Genomic DNA, 19,220 nt, shown 5'->3' on the forward strand with positions numbered 1-19,220 from the left:
GTGCCCCCCTCCCCTTTGGAAAATTTTCGCATACGGAGGATGGGCTAGATGCAAAATGGTGCCACATTTGCAGCTCATTTGAAGAAAATACGAATTACTGTGCTTCTTTGTCCTTATGAAAAACCAACTCAGATGATGGGAGTTGAATATAACAAAATATATATATATTTTTTTACCAACCCAAATCTCAGATGGGGGGGCACTCGGGGGGGCACTAGGTTTTCCAGGGGGGGGGGCACGTGCCCCCCCCCCCCCTGGCCCCCCCTTGGCGACGCCACTGGCTCTGTGGTTAACGGGTTATATACTCAGTTTAGGCGGAGCCATGGTCTTTAATATTTGAGCAGATCTCACAATTATTGTGCAAGACAACCGCATCTTGACCTCTAGATTTTGACCAATCAGGGGGCGCTTTCTATATCGGGTCTTCGGTCATTCACCCGTTGTCGAGCCATAGACCTAGACACAGCAACAAAACCTCTGGTCAAGCGCTGTGTATGGGGTGTATGACAAAACACTACATTTGAATGAATTGACCAATCAAAAGTTTAGTCCTGATTAGGGCATGAAATGACGTCACGACTTAGTAAAGAGGACTCCGATTGGCTGAGGCGCGAGATCGCATAAATCTGCATGCTTTGATGCATCAGACGTTAGACATGAGTGGCTCCGTGGATAACGGGTGATACTCAGACTAGGAGCCAACATGGCCCTGAATTTTCCAAAGAAACACAATTGCTCATTGAAGACCGTCTTCTGCCCAGTGTGGCATGATGATACGGGACCATGCCATGAAGAGGAGAAGGGGGAGGGGGCTTTATTGTCATCCAGGGGCTTAGATGACAGGCTTCTTTCGATTGTAGCAAAAGGGGGAAAGACTCATCCAGCTTTAACACCATTGTGTTACGTACAAAGCGAAATGCTTCGGATGACTGCGCTGCACGAGGAGCCAATGACATCGCGCCACGCGTTCTTCTTAATTCACCAAGGAACAAATAAGCCTAATGCTGCACTAAGAAAGTCACAATACATCTCTCAAGGTTTTGTATTTACATAACATTAAATCACATTGCAGCCGCGCAAGCCTTTCACTGATGGCATGCTGAGCTCATTTCCAAATAAAGTTGCTTGATAGGCTTCTTGAATCTGGGTTTTGTTTGTGGCAGTCAAATTCTGTAATGCCATCAAGGTCTATACGCAAGCCCGTTTCATCAGCGCGTTGACTCCGTCATGTATCATTTTTTTTTTGTAGACAATGTGTTTTGGAATTGAGTTTGAGTTTCATCTCTTATAGTCCGATCAGAATGTCTGATCCAAAGTTGTAATAACAACTTAACAAGTCACTGAAGTTTGTGACTCGATCGAGACAAGTTGAGTCATTTTCAGGAAGTGATTCGAGTCGAGATAGTAGGTCAAGAAGGTCGAGGCCATTCGAGTCGAGTCACACGTACAGTGTGTGGTCGAGTCAGTCAAATTTATGCTCATTTCGAGTCACTGACATTTGAACGCAAAGTACAGAGTGGAAGGAACATATGCACCAGTTTATTAAGAATATTTGAAATATGCTGGGAATTATAGACCGCTTCTGATGGACGTTTCTACCAAAGATCAAAAGTTTAAAGATACATAGCAACAGTTAGCAAGAAGTGAAACCTCAGTTTTATTTCGGGCTTGGAATAATCATTACGGTGACAGCATCAAAACCAAATTGCAACATACGAAACTAGTATCTGATATTTTCTGAAAGCAGAACATAAATTTAGATGCAGTCTAGTTCCACCAAGGGCTTAAGAAATCAGCCGAAGTCGATGATGAAACCAAGAATTGAAAAATGCTTTTAAACTCTGATTCTGGGATAGTTTGTGCCATATATACATTGCATAAAACCACGAGGTGGGAGACTATAACACGGGTATAATGTTTGTAAGAAAAAGCCGCAATTTGACGGTAACGCGAAGTACGTGAACATAAAAACTGGTCTGATCTCATGTCTCTACAATCTCCGACACCCGTAGTTTAATAAGACTTACATAATACACTCACCGGTATGGCCACTCAAGTAAAAAATAATCTAGTTGTGTAGATGTTTGTATTATGTAAGCTACAATGATGAGACAGCCTCGTGGTTTATTTTTTTGTGATCCAGGAAACCCCCACAGATCTATATCAATATCATATGGTTCATAAATTAAACAAGGAGCAGTTTGCTGTTTCTGCTAGCGCTGTCGTAGTCTTGGTGCAATACGTTCTTACAGCGGGGTAGTTCACGATAGACGGTATGTAGCCTATGGGCCTTACTCACCGTAGTCGGTCATGTTGAGTTGAAAGTTACGTAAAATCTAAATGTTTGGAACTTACGAAGAGAAATGAAAGCAACTTAATTATAATAAATTCGAGTCTGCTTCAATGGAAAATATTAAATTTGTATTTAAACATTCCCTATAATGTTAAAAGCAAGATTTAAAAATAAAATGAGGCTGAAATTGTGCCTGCAATAAATGGTCTGGCGCCATCCCATTCTACAGTTAACAATTAATGACATAGGGGGCTACATTCTGGGAACTCGACAAAACGGCCAACTCGTGCGCAAGGCTCATGGGAGCAGACCAGTAAACGAACTTCCAAATGTAGACCTCAGAGATAATTACGCACAGTTCCAAAAAATATTTAAAAATACTCACAAATTTCTAAGGTGTTTGAGACACCCATCAAATTATAGCTAATTTCATCATCTTTCATTTTCTGTTCAATTTTTGGGTGGTCATCCCATGGCTTTTGGAGAAACTTCCATTCAGAATTGATCACCCCTAAAAGTAGTCCTGTGATCCATCGGCATTTAGAAAAAAAAATTATCGAGCACTTCATGGCACAATTTCATCCGAATTTCACAGATACGAGCTTGCAATTCTGTGCACGGCTTCCACCCTTCTTTGTTTACAAACCTTCAAGTTCATGGCCAACAAAATGCTCTAATAACAAAACAAAAAAAGATTTGAGGGAATACAAATCTTGATTTGGTCCGCGTTGGCAATTCTGGGCGTATTTACCGGTCTGCACCCCTTAATATAGCCGAATCTTTATATTTTTTCCCAAACCACTTTGACCGACAAAGAACCAAGATATATCATACTTTATCAAAAAAATCGCGGAGAAAAACGTTCTCTGAGTTTGATATCAGGCCTCACCGTGGGAAGCCATACGCGCCTTTTCCGGCTTTAGGGCGCCCCCATGGTTTTAATTGAGTTCCAGCTCCTTCCTTCGCTCGTACCCCCCGCCCTGCAAACAGGACGCTGGTAAGGGCCGACGTCATTTGAGCTCTCATTGGATAGATTTACGGGACCTGTGACGTAGAACGCGTCACACAAACTAGCTCCGGTGCCCATCATGCGTAGCGCGCGCTAGCTGCATGCGAAGGTCAATCTGTACTTCCTTCACAAGATTCTGTGAAGCTCATCAGCCCTTACCAGCGCCCTGTTTGCAGGGCGGGGGGTACGAGCGAAGCTCCTTCCATCCCTCATTCATCCCCCCGTACTTTCTTTTCTCGAAATTGCTGTAATCAGCTGATGATCTTGTCGACCCCCTAAGATTTGGGAGCATTTGCTGCGGATCCGCCTTAGTGGCACCTTTGAAATGCTTCTGCCCCCCGGTACAATGGTACAATGGATATCCATGAAATTTTCACCAAATATGACCAAAATACCAGCCTATAACATATCTCATTTGCACCTGTTTTAATAAATGCTACATATGTTTAAATAATTTCTTTAATTTGGGTCAAGATCATATATTCTGACTCACCCTGTGGTAAATATTAGATGGCGAAAAGATGTAGCTTATAGATACTCCCTTTTGCCTCGTCACATCAAGCACAAACTCGAGATATCCCGATGCTCGTCCTTTTGTTAAAGAAACTGAATCCAACATGAGCAATTTTGCATGGCAGTACTTAGCGGGATATACAGTTCATCCCGCTTTCTTAAAACTAAAGGCCGTAAGGACTTCGAGAACTCGTTAAGGGTCAATGCGATGATTTTTCTCAGAACAAAATTATTTTGTGCAACTTTCTACTTCTATTAAATGTATGAATAATGACATCCCTTTTTGGTTAATTTTACTGAAAAGTGCATTTCTTTATAAACATTTGCAATTGTTCATGCTTTTCCGGACAACTGAGGGCGCTGTTGCTGTGATGTCATTCCAGGAAGACACTGTTCAGTTAAGGGGGTTTCTGTTCAAATTGTGAACCCAAAATTTGCTTATTGAAAACGTGCGAGAAAAGTTTGCTCATTGGCTTACTGCCATGTACTGAAACAACAACGAATCACTAAACAAAAGAAGATTTACGACAGCAAAATAAAAAAAAATTCCAGCAAATTTTGAGCTGAAATATGGAGGTTTCAAGCCCGGAAATGACATCACAGTTTCGCATCACTTAGCATAAAAACCAAAGTACCCTTTAAAATGGGGGGGGGGGGGGAATTGAAAATAAATTTCATTGGGACACAAAGGTGCACTTTCAAGGATTGCGTTAACATTATATTGCATGCGTCCTTTAAATGAAACAGCGCCCCCAATATCCCTCATGACTTTATCTCAGAAATGACTTTATCTCAGAAAGTCCAAAATTCAACTGTTCCCACGCGGACTTCATACTCATACAAGGGCGGATCCAGAACACAATTTTTTTTGGGGGGGGGCCAAAAAAAAATGTTGGTCCCCCCAAAAAGTGGGTAAAAAAAATTACGGCGTGGGGTTTGGGGCCCGCTTAAGGGCCCCGAAAATGTTTTGGATTCTAGATGCTCTGTGGTGCGATCTGAGGCAATTTCTGACCACTTTAACCAATGTTTTTTTGAGGAAAAGATGGTGGTGTACTCATTGCCTGCCTTTATTGCGATGTCACATACAAAAAAAAAAAAATTGGTTTCGTTGGTTTTTTTTTGGGGGGGGGGGGCATGGCCCCCTTTGGTCCCCCCCCCCCCCTGGATCCGCCCTTGTACTCATAAAGCCAAACACATGTACAAATGTCATGTAATACTTGGACAAAGCAGTGTGGACAATATGTGCTGCAACGAAAAAAGATCAGTTTGTAAAATTCCAGATTAACACCGATAATAATGCACCGAGCCGCTAAGGGTCATGGTCAATGATCACACATTTCAATTGGGAGTTTACCTTTAGACTTTGTCCTACCGAGTTTGATAACAAATGACCCCAATTTACCAAAGTATTAAGGGAATGTACATCATTGGCTGTTGCTGTAATTTTCAGAAATAGAGTATTTGAGGGGTTAGTATAATATATCAGATATTGTTACACTGACATTGTTTGAAGTTTTATGTTCGAAAATGCTGGAAAAACCTAGAAAAACAAAATTGTTCAAGTAGTCTGGTTCCCTGACTCCACTAAAGATGAAATGGATCAATTTATAGTTGCCAGAAAATTGTAAGGTAAGGGAACCAGTCTAGCTGGCCTGCACCCGACTGAAAAAGCTGAGCTTTTCAGTCTAGCTGACAGAAAAAGGTAAATTTGGAGCAGTAGTTGAAATATACATGTAGTTAGGTTTTTCCAACGGTGGTCGGCCGACCACCGTTGGAAATGTATACAAAAATACCATTTTCTTGAAAATGACTTCACACCAGGTGCCATAATTTTACAGGATGCTTTAGACTGTCATTTACCAACATCCTATTAAGGTATTTCTTAAAAACTTGGTAGTTTTATTTTTCGATGTTTGCAAATGTTGTATATTCCCTTTAACACGTGTAATGAAAGAACACTAAACAGATTTAAACCGACCAATTAGATTTTATCGATCGTACATGAGCTCAAAGGATTCTGCTGGTAATTGTGACAATTTGAGACCAATCTTAAATGGCACACGATTGAGCGACGGAAGACATTTTTTTGTTTTAATTACAGCGGATTATATTTACTTTACAATGTACGATGTACACTGCAGCCAAAATATTCGGAGGGCTAGAAAGTTTATGAGAATAAAATAAAGAAACAAGCGCTGTTCAGATTTACATGTATACATGGTATAGCTCATGTCTCTATTTATTCTCTGTCCATCTATTTGGGTTTTTAAAATATCTTCTTACGTAATGGTCAAGCAGAGAAGACCTTTATTTCCACATCATTCTTTTACTGATGTTGCAATTATAAATGTCATCTTATGGCAATAGTTGGGCTAAATATTCTTTTTTTTTCAAAATTGATTTGATGTATCTGCAATAACAAGTAGTAAGCCTCATTCTAATCTAGCTTGATTAAAAACGAAATCTGATCTGTTGCAACATTTGTCACTGCATGTTTCCTAGAAGAGTTGAACAAATAACAACAATAATACTATCAATGAAAATGCTCTGATAGACTCTGATAAAATTATTTTTTAAAGTTATTTTAAACTTTGAACACACATGGCCTCATTTTTTTACAGCAGGTTATTTGTTCTACAGAACGATATTTCAATTGCACAACCAAACCTCCCTTTGGTTAAATATCAACCAGTATGACAAGAATTTTGTTACCACTTGTTCTAAGTACACAACTCATGCAGCTATTTCCAAAACAAAATTAAGAAATCAAGATTGCATTACAAATTGCATTAAAAAAATTCAGTACACGTACTTGTAAACACTCTCTGCGCATCACATTAATTTTCAGGGTATTTCCCCCCTAATTTAGTCATGAAATGAAAATAATGAAATACATGTATCAGTCCTTCTGATTTGAGGCGTGCGATCACACCCCCACACCACGGCACACCTAAAAGCTTCCCGAGAAGTGTGAATAATTGCACGCCTGAATTTCCCTGGACCACAGATCACACACCTAGACAATCACACACCTGGAAAAAACACACGCCTAGAAAAATCCAGGTATGTCTTTTTCCACACACCTGTGATTTTCAAATCGGAAGGACTGATGTATTTAAACATTTGCTGATTATTGATACACAGAATCAAGATTTTGGGGAATATCTCCACAAATTCGATTCTACAATGCATTATTTAAATGCAAATTTCATAAATACATCTGCAAGCTCTTTTAAAAGTCTACTCAAGTTTCTTGGATTTATCTACAAGCTGTCGCTTGGCAATGTTCTCAAAGAAAAGAAACGTAAAGTGCATCTGCAAGATATCACCCAGCAGCTTGGAGATGAAATGGCCACTGACCTCGGTGAAGTATTCACTGTAGTGGGGCAGGTGGAGATCCATGAGCTTGAAGACTATGAAATTGGCAAAGGTCAGGCAGCACATGAAGAAGGCAAAGTTGTTGCCCTTGCAAGGGAACCTGAAGAAGGTGCTGAAGCTGACATTGATGGCCTGGGCCGAGTGGATGAGCAGCGCGACCTCGAAGCCCAGGTCGGTGAAGAAGACCAGGTTGTAGCTGAGGAGGGAGGAGAGCATGAAGAGGGCTGCCAGGTCCCGATTCCAGCCCACCGTCAGCGACTTGCACCACAGGATCACCCAGGTGAAGAACGGCAGCGTCACCCACTGGTCCACGACGGCGCTCTCGTGGGTCTGGCTCATGATGCGCCAAAACTGGATGGGCCCGTACAGGATGCCCATCCAGCAGAGCGTGCACGCAAAATACGCGTGGAGTTGCCCCACGGCCCCTTTCTTCTCTTCCCGGTAGGTTCGCACCATCCAGTACAGGCCCACTAGGATATACCCGGCGTTTACCAGAGCGTTGAGCGGCATGGCCAATCCCAGCCAAGCGGGCAGTTTAAACGGGCCAATGGCGTGGTCTGCCTCTTCACCGTAGTGCTCAAACCCGAGGTCCACCTTGACTGGCTGGAAGACCCCTTGGAAGACTATGATGACCATGAGTGCCGTACAGGCAGCCACGGGAAGGAAAGTCTTCAAGACCAGCATCTTGGCAAAAGTAGTTACCTGCGAGTACAACAGAAACGTCGGTGTCATAATGACTTTCTGTGAAGATGTTAGAATAGATCGTCCAAACAAACTGAGAAAGGATATTGGAAAAACCTATCCTCACGACAGACCTTAGTTGATTGTCCAGCACTGCAGAAGGCATACAATGAATGGAAAATGGCAACCAGACGCTACTTTCGAAACAGAAAAAAAGACAATTTCCTTTGCGTATTCTGTACCTCAGAGAATACACTTTCATGTGAGAACTGTAAGGAATATGCTGATAAAGTCTTTAAGAAATATTTGTAGGCGAACGTGTGACCAACTTAGTAAATTTGTACTGTCACGTGACGGTTGAGGGCGTCAACATGCAGGGACATGCAAACAATCACTAAGTTGGCCACACATTCGCCTACAAATCTCTTTTAAATTAAAGACTTTGTCAACATATATCTCTGACCATGCTGACTGAGGTACGGTACGCGTGCGAATCAAACATTTATTTTTCTGTTTAGAAAGTAGCGTCAGGCATGTCAGGATGCAACATTCTTTCCCAATAAATAAATAAAAATTCAACTTCAAAACACATTTAAAGCACATTTCCTGCAGGTGTGCTATTTTGTGCTCAACCTAGTTACTAGTTAAGCATAACGCAAGGTGTACGTCCCATAGTGCAACTGGTGAAGGTAAAAACCGGGATGAAAAAAGACACAATTTACAGCTTGCAATTTACATAACTTGGTAAACCAGTGCTTACTTTTATTCGACAAGCTGAATCTGCGTGAAAAGGTACTTGCAATAGTTCCAAACAACACCAATTAACTGGAAGTTTACACCTTTAAAAAGTCATAGTATGAAAATGTGCACCAACTCGCTCAGCGGCTGTTTTCCAATCTTTTTGTCTCGTTGTAAATTAGCGCCCTCTGCTGGCGAAATATGAGTAAGGACAGTGATTCGCTCGTATCGCCCCGCCAGCCCTGCAAATTAAACAGGGCGCTGGGTTCGCTCATACCCCCCCCCCCCCCTATGTGTAATCGTTGTTGTATTATGTACATAAAAAAAAGGCAAGGCCCGCGACCAAAAACTGGTTTCGTAAAGATCCCGTAAATAAAAATAGCTGCTTTCGAGAGTAAAGAAAACTGCTCTTGGGGAAAAAAATGCTCTTTAATAAAAAGGGCTCTGGCAAAAAAAATGCTTTAAAAAAAGTGCCGTGTAAAACAATATATAACTGCTCTCGAAAATGAAAATTCCTATCTTTTATTATAGATCATCCCTGCTTGAATAACATTGAAATATCTAGATCGGATCACGTCAGCTGAGGTCTTGTGCCTTCAGTGTCCGAAAGCACTTTCCTTCCAAATCGGGCTGATAACAACCTCGTCCCCAGTGCTTCCTTTATTTCCAACCGCGTTTCCAGTAAGCCCTGGATAGGAAACTTTCTTCCTGTGTCCTGATTCGATGCCGCAATTGGATGGAAATGGATTGATATCGTGTACTTGGTGCTGTTAATCAAAATGTGCAGTACGTGTTTTTGCAATCATTCGTCCACGCCTCTCGAAAATTCTCATTTCCTTTCCCAGTTTGTTCATATTAATATGAAATGTGATACTGCATGTTTTTTCGATAAGATTGTAACAATGTAATTAAATAAATCGTGTTTTCGTAACTCACGCCATATGCTCGCGCTGCGACGAATTGACTCTGTTTTTACCCCAGACACCGCATACAAAAGCAAGCGCTAATGTAACGCACATGCAGGCACCAGACTATATTCTTCACTTTACATACGTGTTCAAAAATCTTGCACATGCAAATGATCCAATACCAGGGTGAGAGAGCAGGTAGTGATGGACGCGTACTGCCCGACACCCTGGGGACGAGGTTGGGCTGATAATAATAAGCATGCATTGACGTTAACGTCTCCTCGATCGTGTCACCAGGTCAACTTAGCCATTCAATGTTTGTCATGGAAGTAAATAACCCGCATATTTCAGCAAGGTTCTAGGGAGGCGGGTCCATGCGCCATGTATCGGCCGACCAACTTTGGAAAAAAAACAGTTTTTCTTGAAAATGTCAGCCCACCAGGAGCCACGATTTTAAAGGATGTTTTAGACTGTCATTCCCTAACAATTTAGTAAGGTATTTCGTGATAATTTGACCATTTCGTTTTTTTGATGTTTGCAAATGTTGTATTTTCCCTTTAAGCGGATCTGCCCAATAACGAGGCAGCGGCAATAAATTTTCCCCGACACATACGGTTAACTATTTTTGTTGCCCACTTCTTCCGTAAATTATTCTCAACTTTGAAGACTCTTTTAAAGTTGTATCTAACTATTGCATTTGCCGAACAACGTCAATTAGCCAATAAACATGGGGAAACATTGACCAACTGTTACAGTTTTGTGGTTTAAATTTACCCAACGAATCATTTGCCCTATATTTTTACAGTTGGCAGTTTCGGGCACGTCTCCCCCCCCCCCCCCATCCAAAAATAAATGACCTTGCCTCTGGTACCAGTATAAAACAACGGAAGATCCGTCATGCATTCATAATAAACTTGTATAAAAAAGAACAAGTGTAAAATAAAAAAGAACAAGTGTGGAACTTACATGCAGTAAGAATGTTATTACAAGGTGACAGAGTTTTGATTGTTTCAGTGACGCAGTGAAGTTAACTCGTGTCGCACTGACCATTCGACTTTAGTTGCCCTCTGGTGAAACAGCCAAACATTTTCAGCAATGTGGATCAAACAGTTGGTCTCTGGAATTGTCCTTTTCCGCCTTCTCCTCTTGGCAGTTGTCGAACGCCCGGACCGGCAGTGGGTGGTGTTTGCAGACGACACTGGTATGTAGCTTACGTGTTTGGGGAGTCAGGGGATCAGGTTGGCGTAGCGGTACTTTCCACGCCTTCCACCGCTGTGACCCGAGTTCAAATCCCACCTGGGCCAATATGTGAATGGGGTTTTCAGTCAATGCGTTGTCAGTCCCTACAAGATTCCAAATTGATGATTCAGAACATTCCTCTGGGGTTTTCCTCCCACCTGTAAAACTGTAACTGTCATTGTCTTCTCTCTACGGGTTTCTTCCGGCTTGCGAGATGCACAATCCTTGGTTTCTTTAAGACTATACTAATAGCATACATTCTGATGATTTTTTGGGTTTGAAGGCCTACATGTTGCTCTTTTCACAGAAATATTTTCGAGACAAAATTATCACAGTAAATAATGTTGTTGGTTTTTTTTCGAAAAAAGTGGAATGATCGCCCATAAAGAAAGTACTAAGCATTTATTGTTTTACTTCGAAAATTTCAGTTAGAGACATCATATTTCATTCGTATTATCCCACACACTTAACCGACGGATCGCATTATCATCGAAAAGCATTATTGATTTTAAGAAAAAAAAACATCCCGGACTTTCGAGACAAAATTATCACGGTGAATCCGAGTAGCACGTTGTCACTTTGAAAAGAAAATGTAGGCGAGTTTCAACGATCTGTCAATTGACCGATTTGACACAGAGTGTCATGGACACAATCGTGTTCCGTGATCGAAATCGATGTGCATGGTTTTTCATTGTTTTCTCGAAACGTGTATCCACTGAGTTGAAATTTCAACAGGTTAGGTTTTGATCTACACCCGAACCCAAACCAGATAGCCTATCAGACCCAAGTTTCGCTTCTTGTTAACTGTTAGTGATACATATGACTTTCTCTTTTGCCTTTATTGCTATATAGTGTTCAAATGTGTACCTCGATTTGACTCGAGCTAAGTATTTGACTCGACTCGACAACATACACACTGTGACCCGACTCAACTTGACTCGACCTGCTTGACTTAATGAATCGACTCGACTCGAGTCACTTCTTTAAAATGACTCGACTCGACTCCAGTCACAAACAACTCAGTGACTTTTCAGTGACTTCCGGGTGATGCAAAGAGTAATAGACGCGTTAATTTGGGGCGTAAAATTGACTAATGAGTTCATCTCGAAGCAAAAATAATGCCGAACTTAAGTGTGCACATCTTTATTATCTCGAAACGTTTCTTCCCAGATTTCAACAAGACTTTCCATCAGTTAGAGGTCCGTCTCACCGGGGGCCGCTACCCGAACGAGGGCCTCTTGGAGCTCCGCTGGCCACCCGCTCAGCCGGACTGGGGGACCTACTGCACGGACATCGAGGAGCCGTTCAAGGTGGGCCATGTGGCATGCCTGGCACTCGGCTATCAGGCCGCTTACTCGGTGCGGGCCACGGCACCTTTCGCTCTGAACACCGGCCCGATATGGTTTCGGGGCATACACTGCGGTAAGGAGGTGCTACAAGACCATGGAAGGTTGGAGGACTGCACTCTGCAACCCTGGCACCTGGGCAATGCTTCATGCGACCACAGTTGGGACGTGGGTTTGGTATGCTACACAGGTAGGCACTGCAGTCTTCTGACGATGACTTGAGCAGGCTAGTCGAAACGTTGAGACCAAAGACAAGTTCTCTTATCGTTTTTTACCGAAACGATACTATATGAATCATTTTAAAGCTTGTCAAGAATGACATGCAAAAATAATAGTAGGGGAAGATTGGTCGTCATAAGGCAATCGTTAGACATCCACCTGTGATATAGTCTTGGTCCAAATCTGGATTCCTGATATTCAAATATGCGCGGAATTTGTTTAGTCTGAGTATCAACCGTTGTCCAACGGAGCTATAGCTCCGAAACCAACGTCTGATATTGTGCGTGCAAATTTTATGCGACCCCGCGCGCCAGCCAATCGGAGTCGACTTTAGAATGGACCGATCCAGTAAGCCCCTCCCACTGCGCACGTGGGCAAATTAACACGTGCTCCTCTCCAATGCCACACTGCATTTTCCTGCCGCGGGCATCATACGCGCGTGCACGCATGTCGGACTTTTGTGCACGCATGTCGGACATAAATCACGGCTGTGATTGGTCAGAATACCATGGGGCGGTGCTTACTGGATCGGTTTATTGTGACGTAATTTCGACCAGAAATGTGGACTAAGCTGTTGGCTGGTCAATTTGACTGCCATCTTTGTGGATAAATACAACAACACGTTACGGAAGACCCTGTAGAAGGCGCCCGCTGAATGGTCAGAATCTCGAGGTCAAGACACAGTTGTTTTGCATAATTAATCGCTGAATCTGCTCGCATATCATAGACGCTTGCTGTGCGTGCGGCTATTCCATAACGTAAGAATTTGTCGGGTCTGATTACAACAATTCCCGAATGGTGGATTTGATTCATGCAGGTGATAGCAATCTCTTTCAAAATTTCGTGACATTTGTCTTCGATATTAGTACTTCTCTTGACACAAAATGGTTAAAAAGGCAATGCATTTATAAAAATCACCCTGAATACTTCAATAGTGTCAGTTCTAGTTTTGAAAAAAAGTAAACAATTGGAACAAAATCACGAGAAACGATTTTGCTCCACACAAAAAGTTGTCTTAGCGCCTTCTAACGGGGAATTTAGATGCCGAAATTTATTTGATGAAAAATGACCCCAAAAATGTTTGTACCAAATTTTAACCCTGCGAGACACGGCCTACAGCCACAAATACTGTTTTTGGCCCCCCCCCCCAAAAAAAGAGAGAAAAATATACAAAGCCCTTATGTGGTCAAAGCAGGTCAACCGAATGACGTCAGAGTGTAGATTGGTGGTCAACCAACATTCCTGCCAAATTTGAGGAAAATCTGCCCTCGCATATGGAAATAAGAATTGAGGGGGTGTGTGTGTGTGTGGGGGGGGGGGGGGGGGGCCGAGACACACAATGTGCCCTGGTCTTGAGAAGACCTGGAATACCCCCTGTCCTGATACCATCTGTGCCTGGAGATTTATTACTTTTAAACTGAAAAAACAATGCCATCAATTTCTGTTTGTGTTATTGGATTAAAGAACCCGTCGCTGGAGATTGGGACCGGCTAAATTCGGAAACAATCTGTTGCCTTTTGTGCCAAGACAATCTTGTGTTGTGGTTTGCACGATTACAAAACTGTTACTCAGTATATCCTGCTATTTTTCACATTGCAGACTGTAACATTGCCACATTACGTCACTCAAAGCTGTAAATGTCCCTGGCATGAAAAATAACTCTTTTGTTAGTTTTTTACTGTCAAAGGTGTGTCTTATCGTAAAATCAACAGGCGATGTCCGACTCGCGGATGGCAACTCGACTAACGAGGGTCGAATCGAGCTCCACATCGGCGGCGACCAATGGTTGTCTCTGTACGGCGCTTCGTCGTCGTCAGACACAATAATGTCCGATGTGGCGTGCCGGTACCTGGGGTACCCCTTTGCCGTCGGTTCGTCCTCCGAGCAAGTCGACCGGGAGAGCGTGCTGTGTGGGCACGGCTTCTGCTGGGGATCGGAGGGCTCACCGGTCGATTGTCAGTACGACAGCAAGGCCGTGCCATGTGCGGACCTAGACTTCATCGAAAACCCTACGTCTATACGAGCTTTGTGCGCCCTCGGTGAATATTCATTTACATAGGCCGAGATAATTTATGTTTGGTTTTGTAAAATGTTTAATTCTAGTTATTTTCTCAGTTATTGGAGCAGGGGCGGTGGAAGCGAGATGTCAGGAGAAAGACTCCTCCACTTTCGAACAGAACATTTTTGCACCTATTCAGTTGAAGTTTCAACGAGATTAAATTAATATTTCAATAATATCTCCGCCAATGCACCGCCCAACAGAAGCATCCCATTCCAGCAACATGGTGACAAAGGAAACCTTCCGATTATCTCTACGTTATGTTGATTATAACACAATGACGGATTATTACTAGTCTACGTTATGTTGCACCAACCTCACCTTTCTGCTTCACATGTTAAGTGAATATCTTGGAATCAATTCGGGCGATTCACAATGCAGTGCGCCACCAAAAGTTTGCCATGAAGAGTCCATTTCTCAAGTCTACGGTCGACAAAACACGGCCCATTTGAATGAGTGTCAGTAGACAACTTGAGCTAATTCTTTATAGATTGGAGCATACCATTCTCCCACCTTACAAAAAAACACCATATAATAAAAGGAAAAGAAAAGGGCAAACATATTCTCGAATCATACGCTAAGGAAACTACTGAGCGGAAAAAGTAACATTTTCAAACGTCCCGCGCTGCGAATTTGTCGACCATCTCCCACAATGCAATGGGAAAAAATTAACTCTCCATGGCAAACTCTTGGCGGCGCACTGCATTGTGAATCGCCCGAATTGGTTCCTCTGGTCTTCAACTTCGTCAGAAGATTGTTTTGTCATAACCAGCGTTGTATCGATTCCACACAAAAAAACCTGGGAAGTCCGGTCACAATGCATGCACCAGCGAATGAGGCATGTATTTGTCAGATCATTTGCGAATTGACTCCTACTCGGGACTGGATGACTCAAGATTGAGTCGTGATGGAATTGTGAGGAATCTGTGTGGTAGACTCGACTATAGTATACTTGCTCTCAACCTTTTCAAACTGTTCAGAATCTGACGTGGTCCCGAACGAGGACGTGCTTGAGTTCCGACTGGTGGGCAGTGCCGACAATCACTCTGGTCTGGTACAGGTCCGGGACACAACGCTGGCGGACGACGGCTGGCGCATGCTTTGCAATGAGAATCTTTTTTTTTTCATCGTGGACGAGCCTGTTGCGAGACTCGGAGACCTCATTTGTAAACAGCTAGGTACGTGAGAGTGATTTGATGCTTTGCATGGTGGTTAGCACAACTTGTGTGAAAATTGAGAATACACCATGATTGTGCATGCAGTTATGTCATCCTCTCTAACCAATGTCTCGGCTTGCTCCAGCACGTTTGTTTATTGTTGAAATCGAGGATTTTCTTTTGTTCCTCTTCCCTTTTCCTTTGTTTGTACTCTAGCTTTTACGCAACGGCTACCATTGGTTTTGTTCACGTTTTCCAACCGAGGAGTCCTCGATTCAGTTTCTTAGCTCAATTCACCGATGATGTTGCACGTGTGTGTCTTCGATTTACACCTTAAACAAACGCGCGTAATTCGGACAAGACGACCCTGGTAAACCGAGTAAGAATAAACGAAGATACATAACTTTCTTACAACTTTTCGAACCTGCCTGATTTGAAGCCGTTATTCTTTTGTTCACAAAGGGTTTCCGTGGTCATATGACACCGAGTCGGTCGCCCTGGCGGACGTACGGGTCCTCTATCGAGCTCACTGGAATGACACCAGGGGTGCAGAGCTGCTGCGACGCCGCGTCATCAAGGAGGATGTTGATGGTTCCAGGCCAGAAACTGAAGACCTTTTCAGTTGGAAATGGGTGCGGACGGAAAATGTATGTGAACAGCACGGCTATCCGGGTCTGCGAGTGACGTGCGCAACAGGTAATTTGTTTTGATTCTGCACTTTAGCCGTGATGTATTTTTTCAGTAGTGTGAGTAACCTTAAATGAGTAAATGGAACATGTTTGATCTCTTAAAATGTTCCTCCGACCGAACACGTAACAAAATAGTTAACGTTGATTTCCCCATTATCTTCCAAGTACCTTAATTAATGCGTATACATGCATAGACAACGTGAAGCAGAATAGTACATGGTGAATATAGAGAGAAAATGCATGCATGCTGTTAACAAGGTTACTGAATGCTCTATGGTCTCTGATGAGTGTCACTTCATTTGTTTTTTTCTAGGTGTGGAACTTTATGGCGAACGAGTTTACCCTTGCCCTCAGCAGACATGCAACCAGCGTTGCGGGACCACAGAAGTAGCTGGTTTGTGTGGATGTGATTCCGCATGCACGCTTTGCAACGACTGTTGTCCCGATTACACTTCGATATGCGCTCCAGATGGCGCACTGCCTTATCCGCCCAATTTCCCCTTGGCCTGTCGGGTCTCGTCTGCCAACCAACGCGAATATATAATCCAGAGGTGCGGGTGGGATTGGGCTGACGATGACGTCAGGAACAGATGTGAAGGGGATTCCCCCGTCGACCTGGTGTACCATGTACCGGATGTATCATCCCATCCACCTCTTTTCAGAAACAGGGAATGTGCCCAGTGCCACTACATCAACACAACATCAGCTAACATGGTTGACTACGAGACATACAAGAACACGACGGTACCTCCTTACTGGACTCCGCCACTGATAGGTGCTTGCCCGAGTGGCTATAATGGATCAACTGAGCTTTGGGAGGGTTGCGCTGGTTATTCCGCGAGCCTCACCATCAACGGATCTTGGTACAAGAATCCCCACTGCGCCCTTTGTAACGGAGAAGACCTCACGAGTCTCGACTACTGCTACCGAGAGTACGGGATTGTCGCTCCTGCAAGTCTTGAGATTATCTTAGGCCGGGATTCAGACGCTTGGTTTCCTTCTCCGTCGCTAGAAATTCACCTTGGGGACTCAGTTTGTTGCCTGCGTAAAGAATACCACCTGACCATTGTACCGAAACCCTCTCAATCTAATCTCGCGATCGATCCGAAAGACAGTCTCCCCACGAGAACGTACGAGGCCGCTAGTTGTTTGATACGAGGGATGGCTTGGCAAAGCGTCCCACTGACACTGCCTTTCATATCAGAGTTGCTCGCCGTGGACGCAGAAGAATTCCCAACAGGAGACGGCACCCTGCGCTCAACATCCCTTGGTAATTTCTCAGACACAAAAGCGCTCCTTCACGGCTTGTTAACTGTAGAAGAAACGTCGGACGAGTCGGTCCAGGACACGTGGGTTGATAAATGCAACTTGGAGGTGGTCGAACTGGCAGAGGTTTGCACTATTGCAAATGTTACCAATGTGAGAACATGTCACCACCAGTGGTTTAGTACCAAAGACGCAGAATTTGTAAGCAACATTTCAATCAGCAACGTTTCGGTTCTGTATTTGGGAAATGGTGTCATTGTTGAACCCTACTATCTTTCCCACGTGCACGTGTACCGGAACACCGATACTGGCAGGTTCTTCAATGAAACAGAAGTGAGGGTTTGTGGTCGGGAACTGGAACAACTGACTTGTCGCTTCCCTCCGGTGAATGATACATTGGTTATTGTGCGAGATGGAACCGTGTATCTCTCATACGCAGGTCGAGAGTTCCTCGAAGGGGAGTTCGTGTCCTTGCCCGATGGGCTCATTCTCATTTGCTCGGATGTGTTCAAAGAAGACGGCCCGTACATCAATCTATCAGAGCCCCTCACTTTGGTCAACTTCCTGGGTTTCGTAATTTCTATGGCAGCTCTCGTGGCCACTTTTGCTACCTACTTGACGTTCTCGGAGCTGAGGAACGTTCCCGGTGCAGCCATCATGAGTCTCTGCGCTGCCTTGTTCGTCGCTCAGCTCCTGTCCGTGACAGCCCTTGGTTCTACTCTAAACAGCTCGGTCTGCGTGACCATTGCTGTTGTCTTGCATTACCTCTGGCTGTCCACTTTTACCTGGCAGACGGTGCTAGCCTGGGACCTCAAGAAAACCTTCGCGTCCAATCGTCCCTCCTTGGGAGCCTCCAAGATGAAGCGCTTCTTCCTTTACTCTGTCTACGGTTGGAGTGCCCCTGTCTTGGTCGTCGGTGTTTTCTTTGCCTACCATCTGTGTGGTGACTGTATGGGTCTGGGGTACCGATACGGCAGCGACAAAGCCTGCTGGATTATTGGTCGGTTTGCGGTGCTGCTAGCCTTTGGGGTCCCGATGATGTCTTCCGTGATCCTGAATGGAGTACTCTTCGCAACTACTGTTTGGGGTGTTCATAAGACCCTGAAGGCAGCCTCCATGGTACATCAAGACAGATCTAAATCTCAGAGGGCTTCCACCGAGTTAGTAATTTATCTGAAGGTAAGGTTTATCTTCCCTTTTTATATTGGAAAGGCAGTAAATTAGGCTGTTTGCAGTAAATTATAGTCATACAATTTGATAACGTTGTGGAGTAGACTAGACACCGACATGCTTTTTGGCTATTTTATCCAGATTTCTTGCGTGATGGGCTTTACTTGGATCTTCGGATGCCTCGCCCAAGTCACGTCATACCGCCCTCTGTGGTTCCTTTTCGCCATCACCAACTCAGCACAGGGCGTCATCATTTTCGTAGTGTATGCGTGCAATGCTCGCGTGAGGGCAATGTGGAGGCAACGACTGCGCAGGACAGAGGCCAAGAAATCTGACTCGGCTGCTCGAACAACTAAGGCGAGCACTCCGGTCACAAAAGGTCACTCCGGAAACAAGAGGGGGCTGTGACGTCAACAGTGTTTAGTGAAGGGCAAAACCTAATATTAATTTGCATTACCCCGACGAAATTCATCTGATGAATAGTTTAATCGCGGTACCCGCTGTACATTGTACATCAGATTCGATCCAGCCAACCGATCCTGCAAGCTCGATGGT

At 43.7% G+C, this 19,220-nt stretch overlaps 2 protein-coding genes across 3 annotated transcripts; one reads left to right on the forward strand and one right to left on the reverse strand.

Annotated features, from left to right (window-relative positions):
• Positions 1-6,013: 6,013 nt before the first annotated feature.
• Positions 6,014-8,789, reverse strand: LOC119720208 (transmembrane protein 187-like). Of its 2 annotated transcripts, none has more exons than XM_038189799.1 (2): positions 8,635-8,789; positions 6,014-7,895 (listed from the first exon to the last, which is right to left on the reverse strand). In XM_038189799.1, exon 2 carries the CDS (start codon positions 7,875-7,877, stop codon positions 7,056-7,058), a length of 822 nt encoding a protein of 273 aa, XP_038045727.1. In that variant the 5' UTR covers positions 7,878-7,895; positions 8,635-8,789; the 3' UTR covers positions 6,014-7,055. The 2 variants fall into 2 exon arrangements, with proteins under 2 accessions (XP_038045727.1, XP_038045737.1); XM_038189809.1 differs by having other exon boundaries at positions 8,714-8,780.
• Positions 8,790-10,483: 1,694 nt separating this feature from the next.
• On the forward strand, positions 10,484-19,220 carry LOC119720171. Its single transcript, XM_038189741.1, has 7 exons — positions 10,484-10,721; positions 11,930-12,295; positions 14,037-14,363; positions 15,364-15,561; positions 16,003-16,236; positions 16,543-18,674; positions 18,807-19,220. Exons 1-7 carry the CDS (start codon positions 10,616-10,618, stop codon positions 19,071-19,073), a joined length of 3,630 nt encoding a protein of 1,209 aa, XP_038045669.1. The 5' UTR covers positions 10,484-10,615; the 3' UTR covers positions 19,074-19,220.

This window comes from Patiria miniata, unplaced genomic scaffold (genome assembly GCF_015706575.1).
Source record: "Patiria miniata isolate m_02_andy unplaced genomic scaffold, ASM1570657v1 HiC_scaffold_13, whole genome shotgun sequence".
Lineage (NCBI taxonomy): Eukaryota > Metazoa > Echinodermata > Asteroidea > Valvatida > Asterinidae > Patiria > Patiria miniata.

Excerpts from the sequence above, each read along its gene's own strand:
- LOC119720208 (XM_038189799.1), bottom strand. The coding sequence starts at position 7,877 with ATGCTGGTCTTGAAGACTTTCCTTCCCGTGGCTGCCTGTACGGCACTC.
- LOC119720171 (XM_038189741.1), top strand. The coding sequence starts at position 10,616 with ATGTGGATCAAACAGTTGGTCTCTGGAATTGTCCTTTTCCGCCTTCTC. Across the intron at positions 15,562-16,002 it reads CCTCATTTGTAAACAGCTAG|GGTTTCCGTGGTCATATGAC; the intron begins GTACGTGAGAGT and ends TTGTTCACAAAG. Across the intron at positions 18,675-18,806 it reads AGTTAGTAATTTATCTGAAG|ATTTCTTGCGTGATGGGCTT; the intron begins GTAAGGTTTATC and ends TATTTTATCCAG.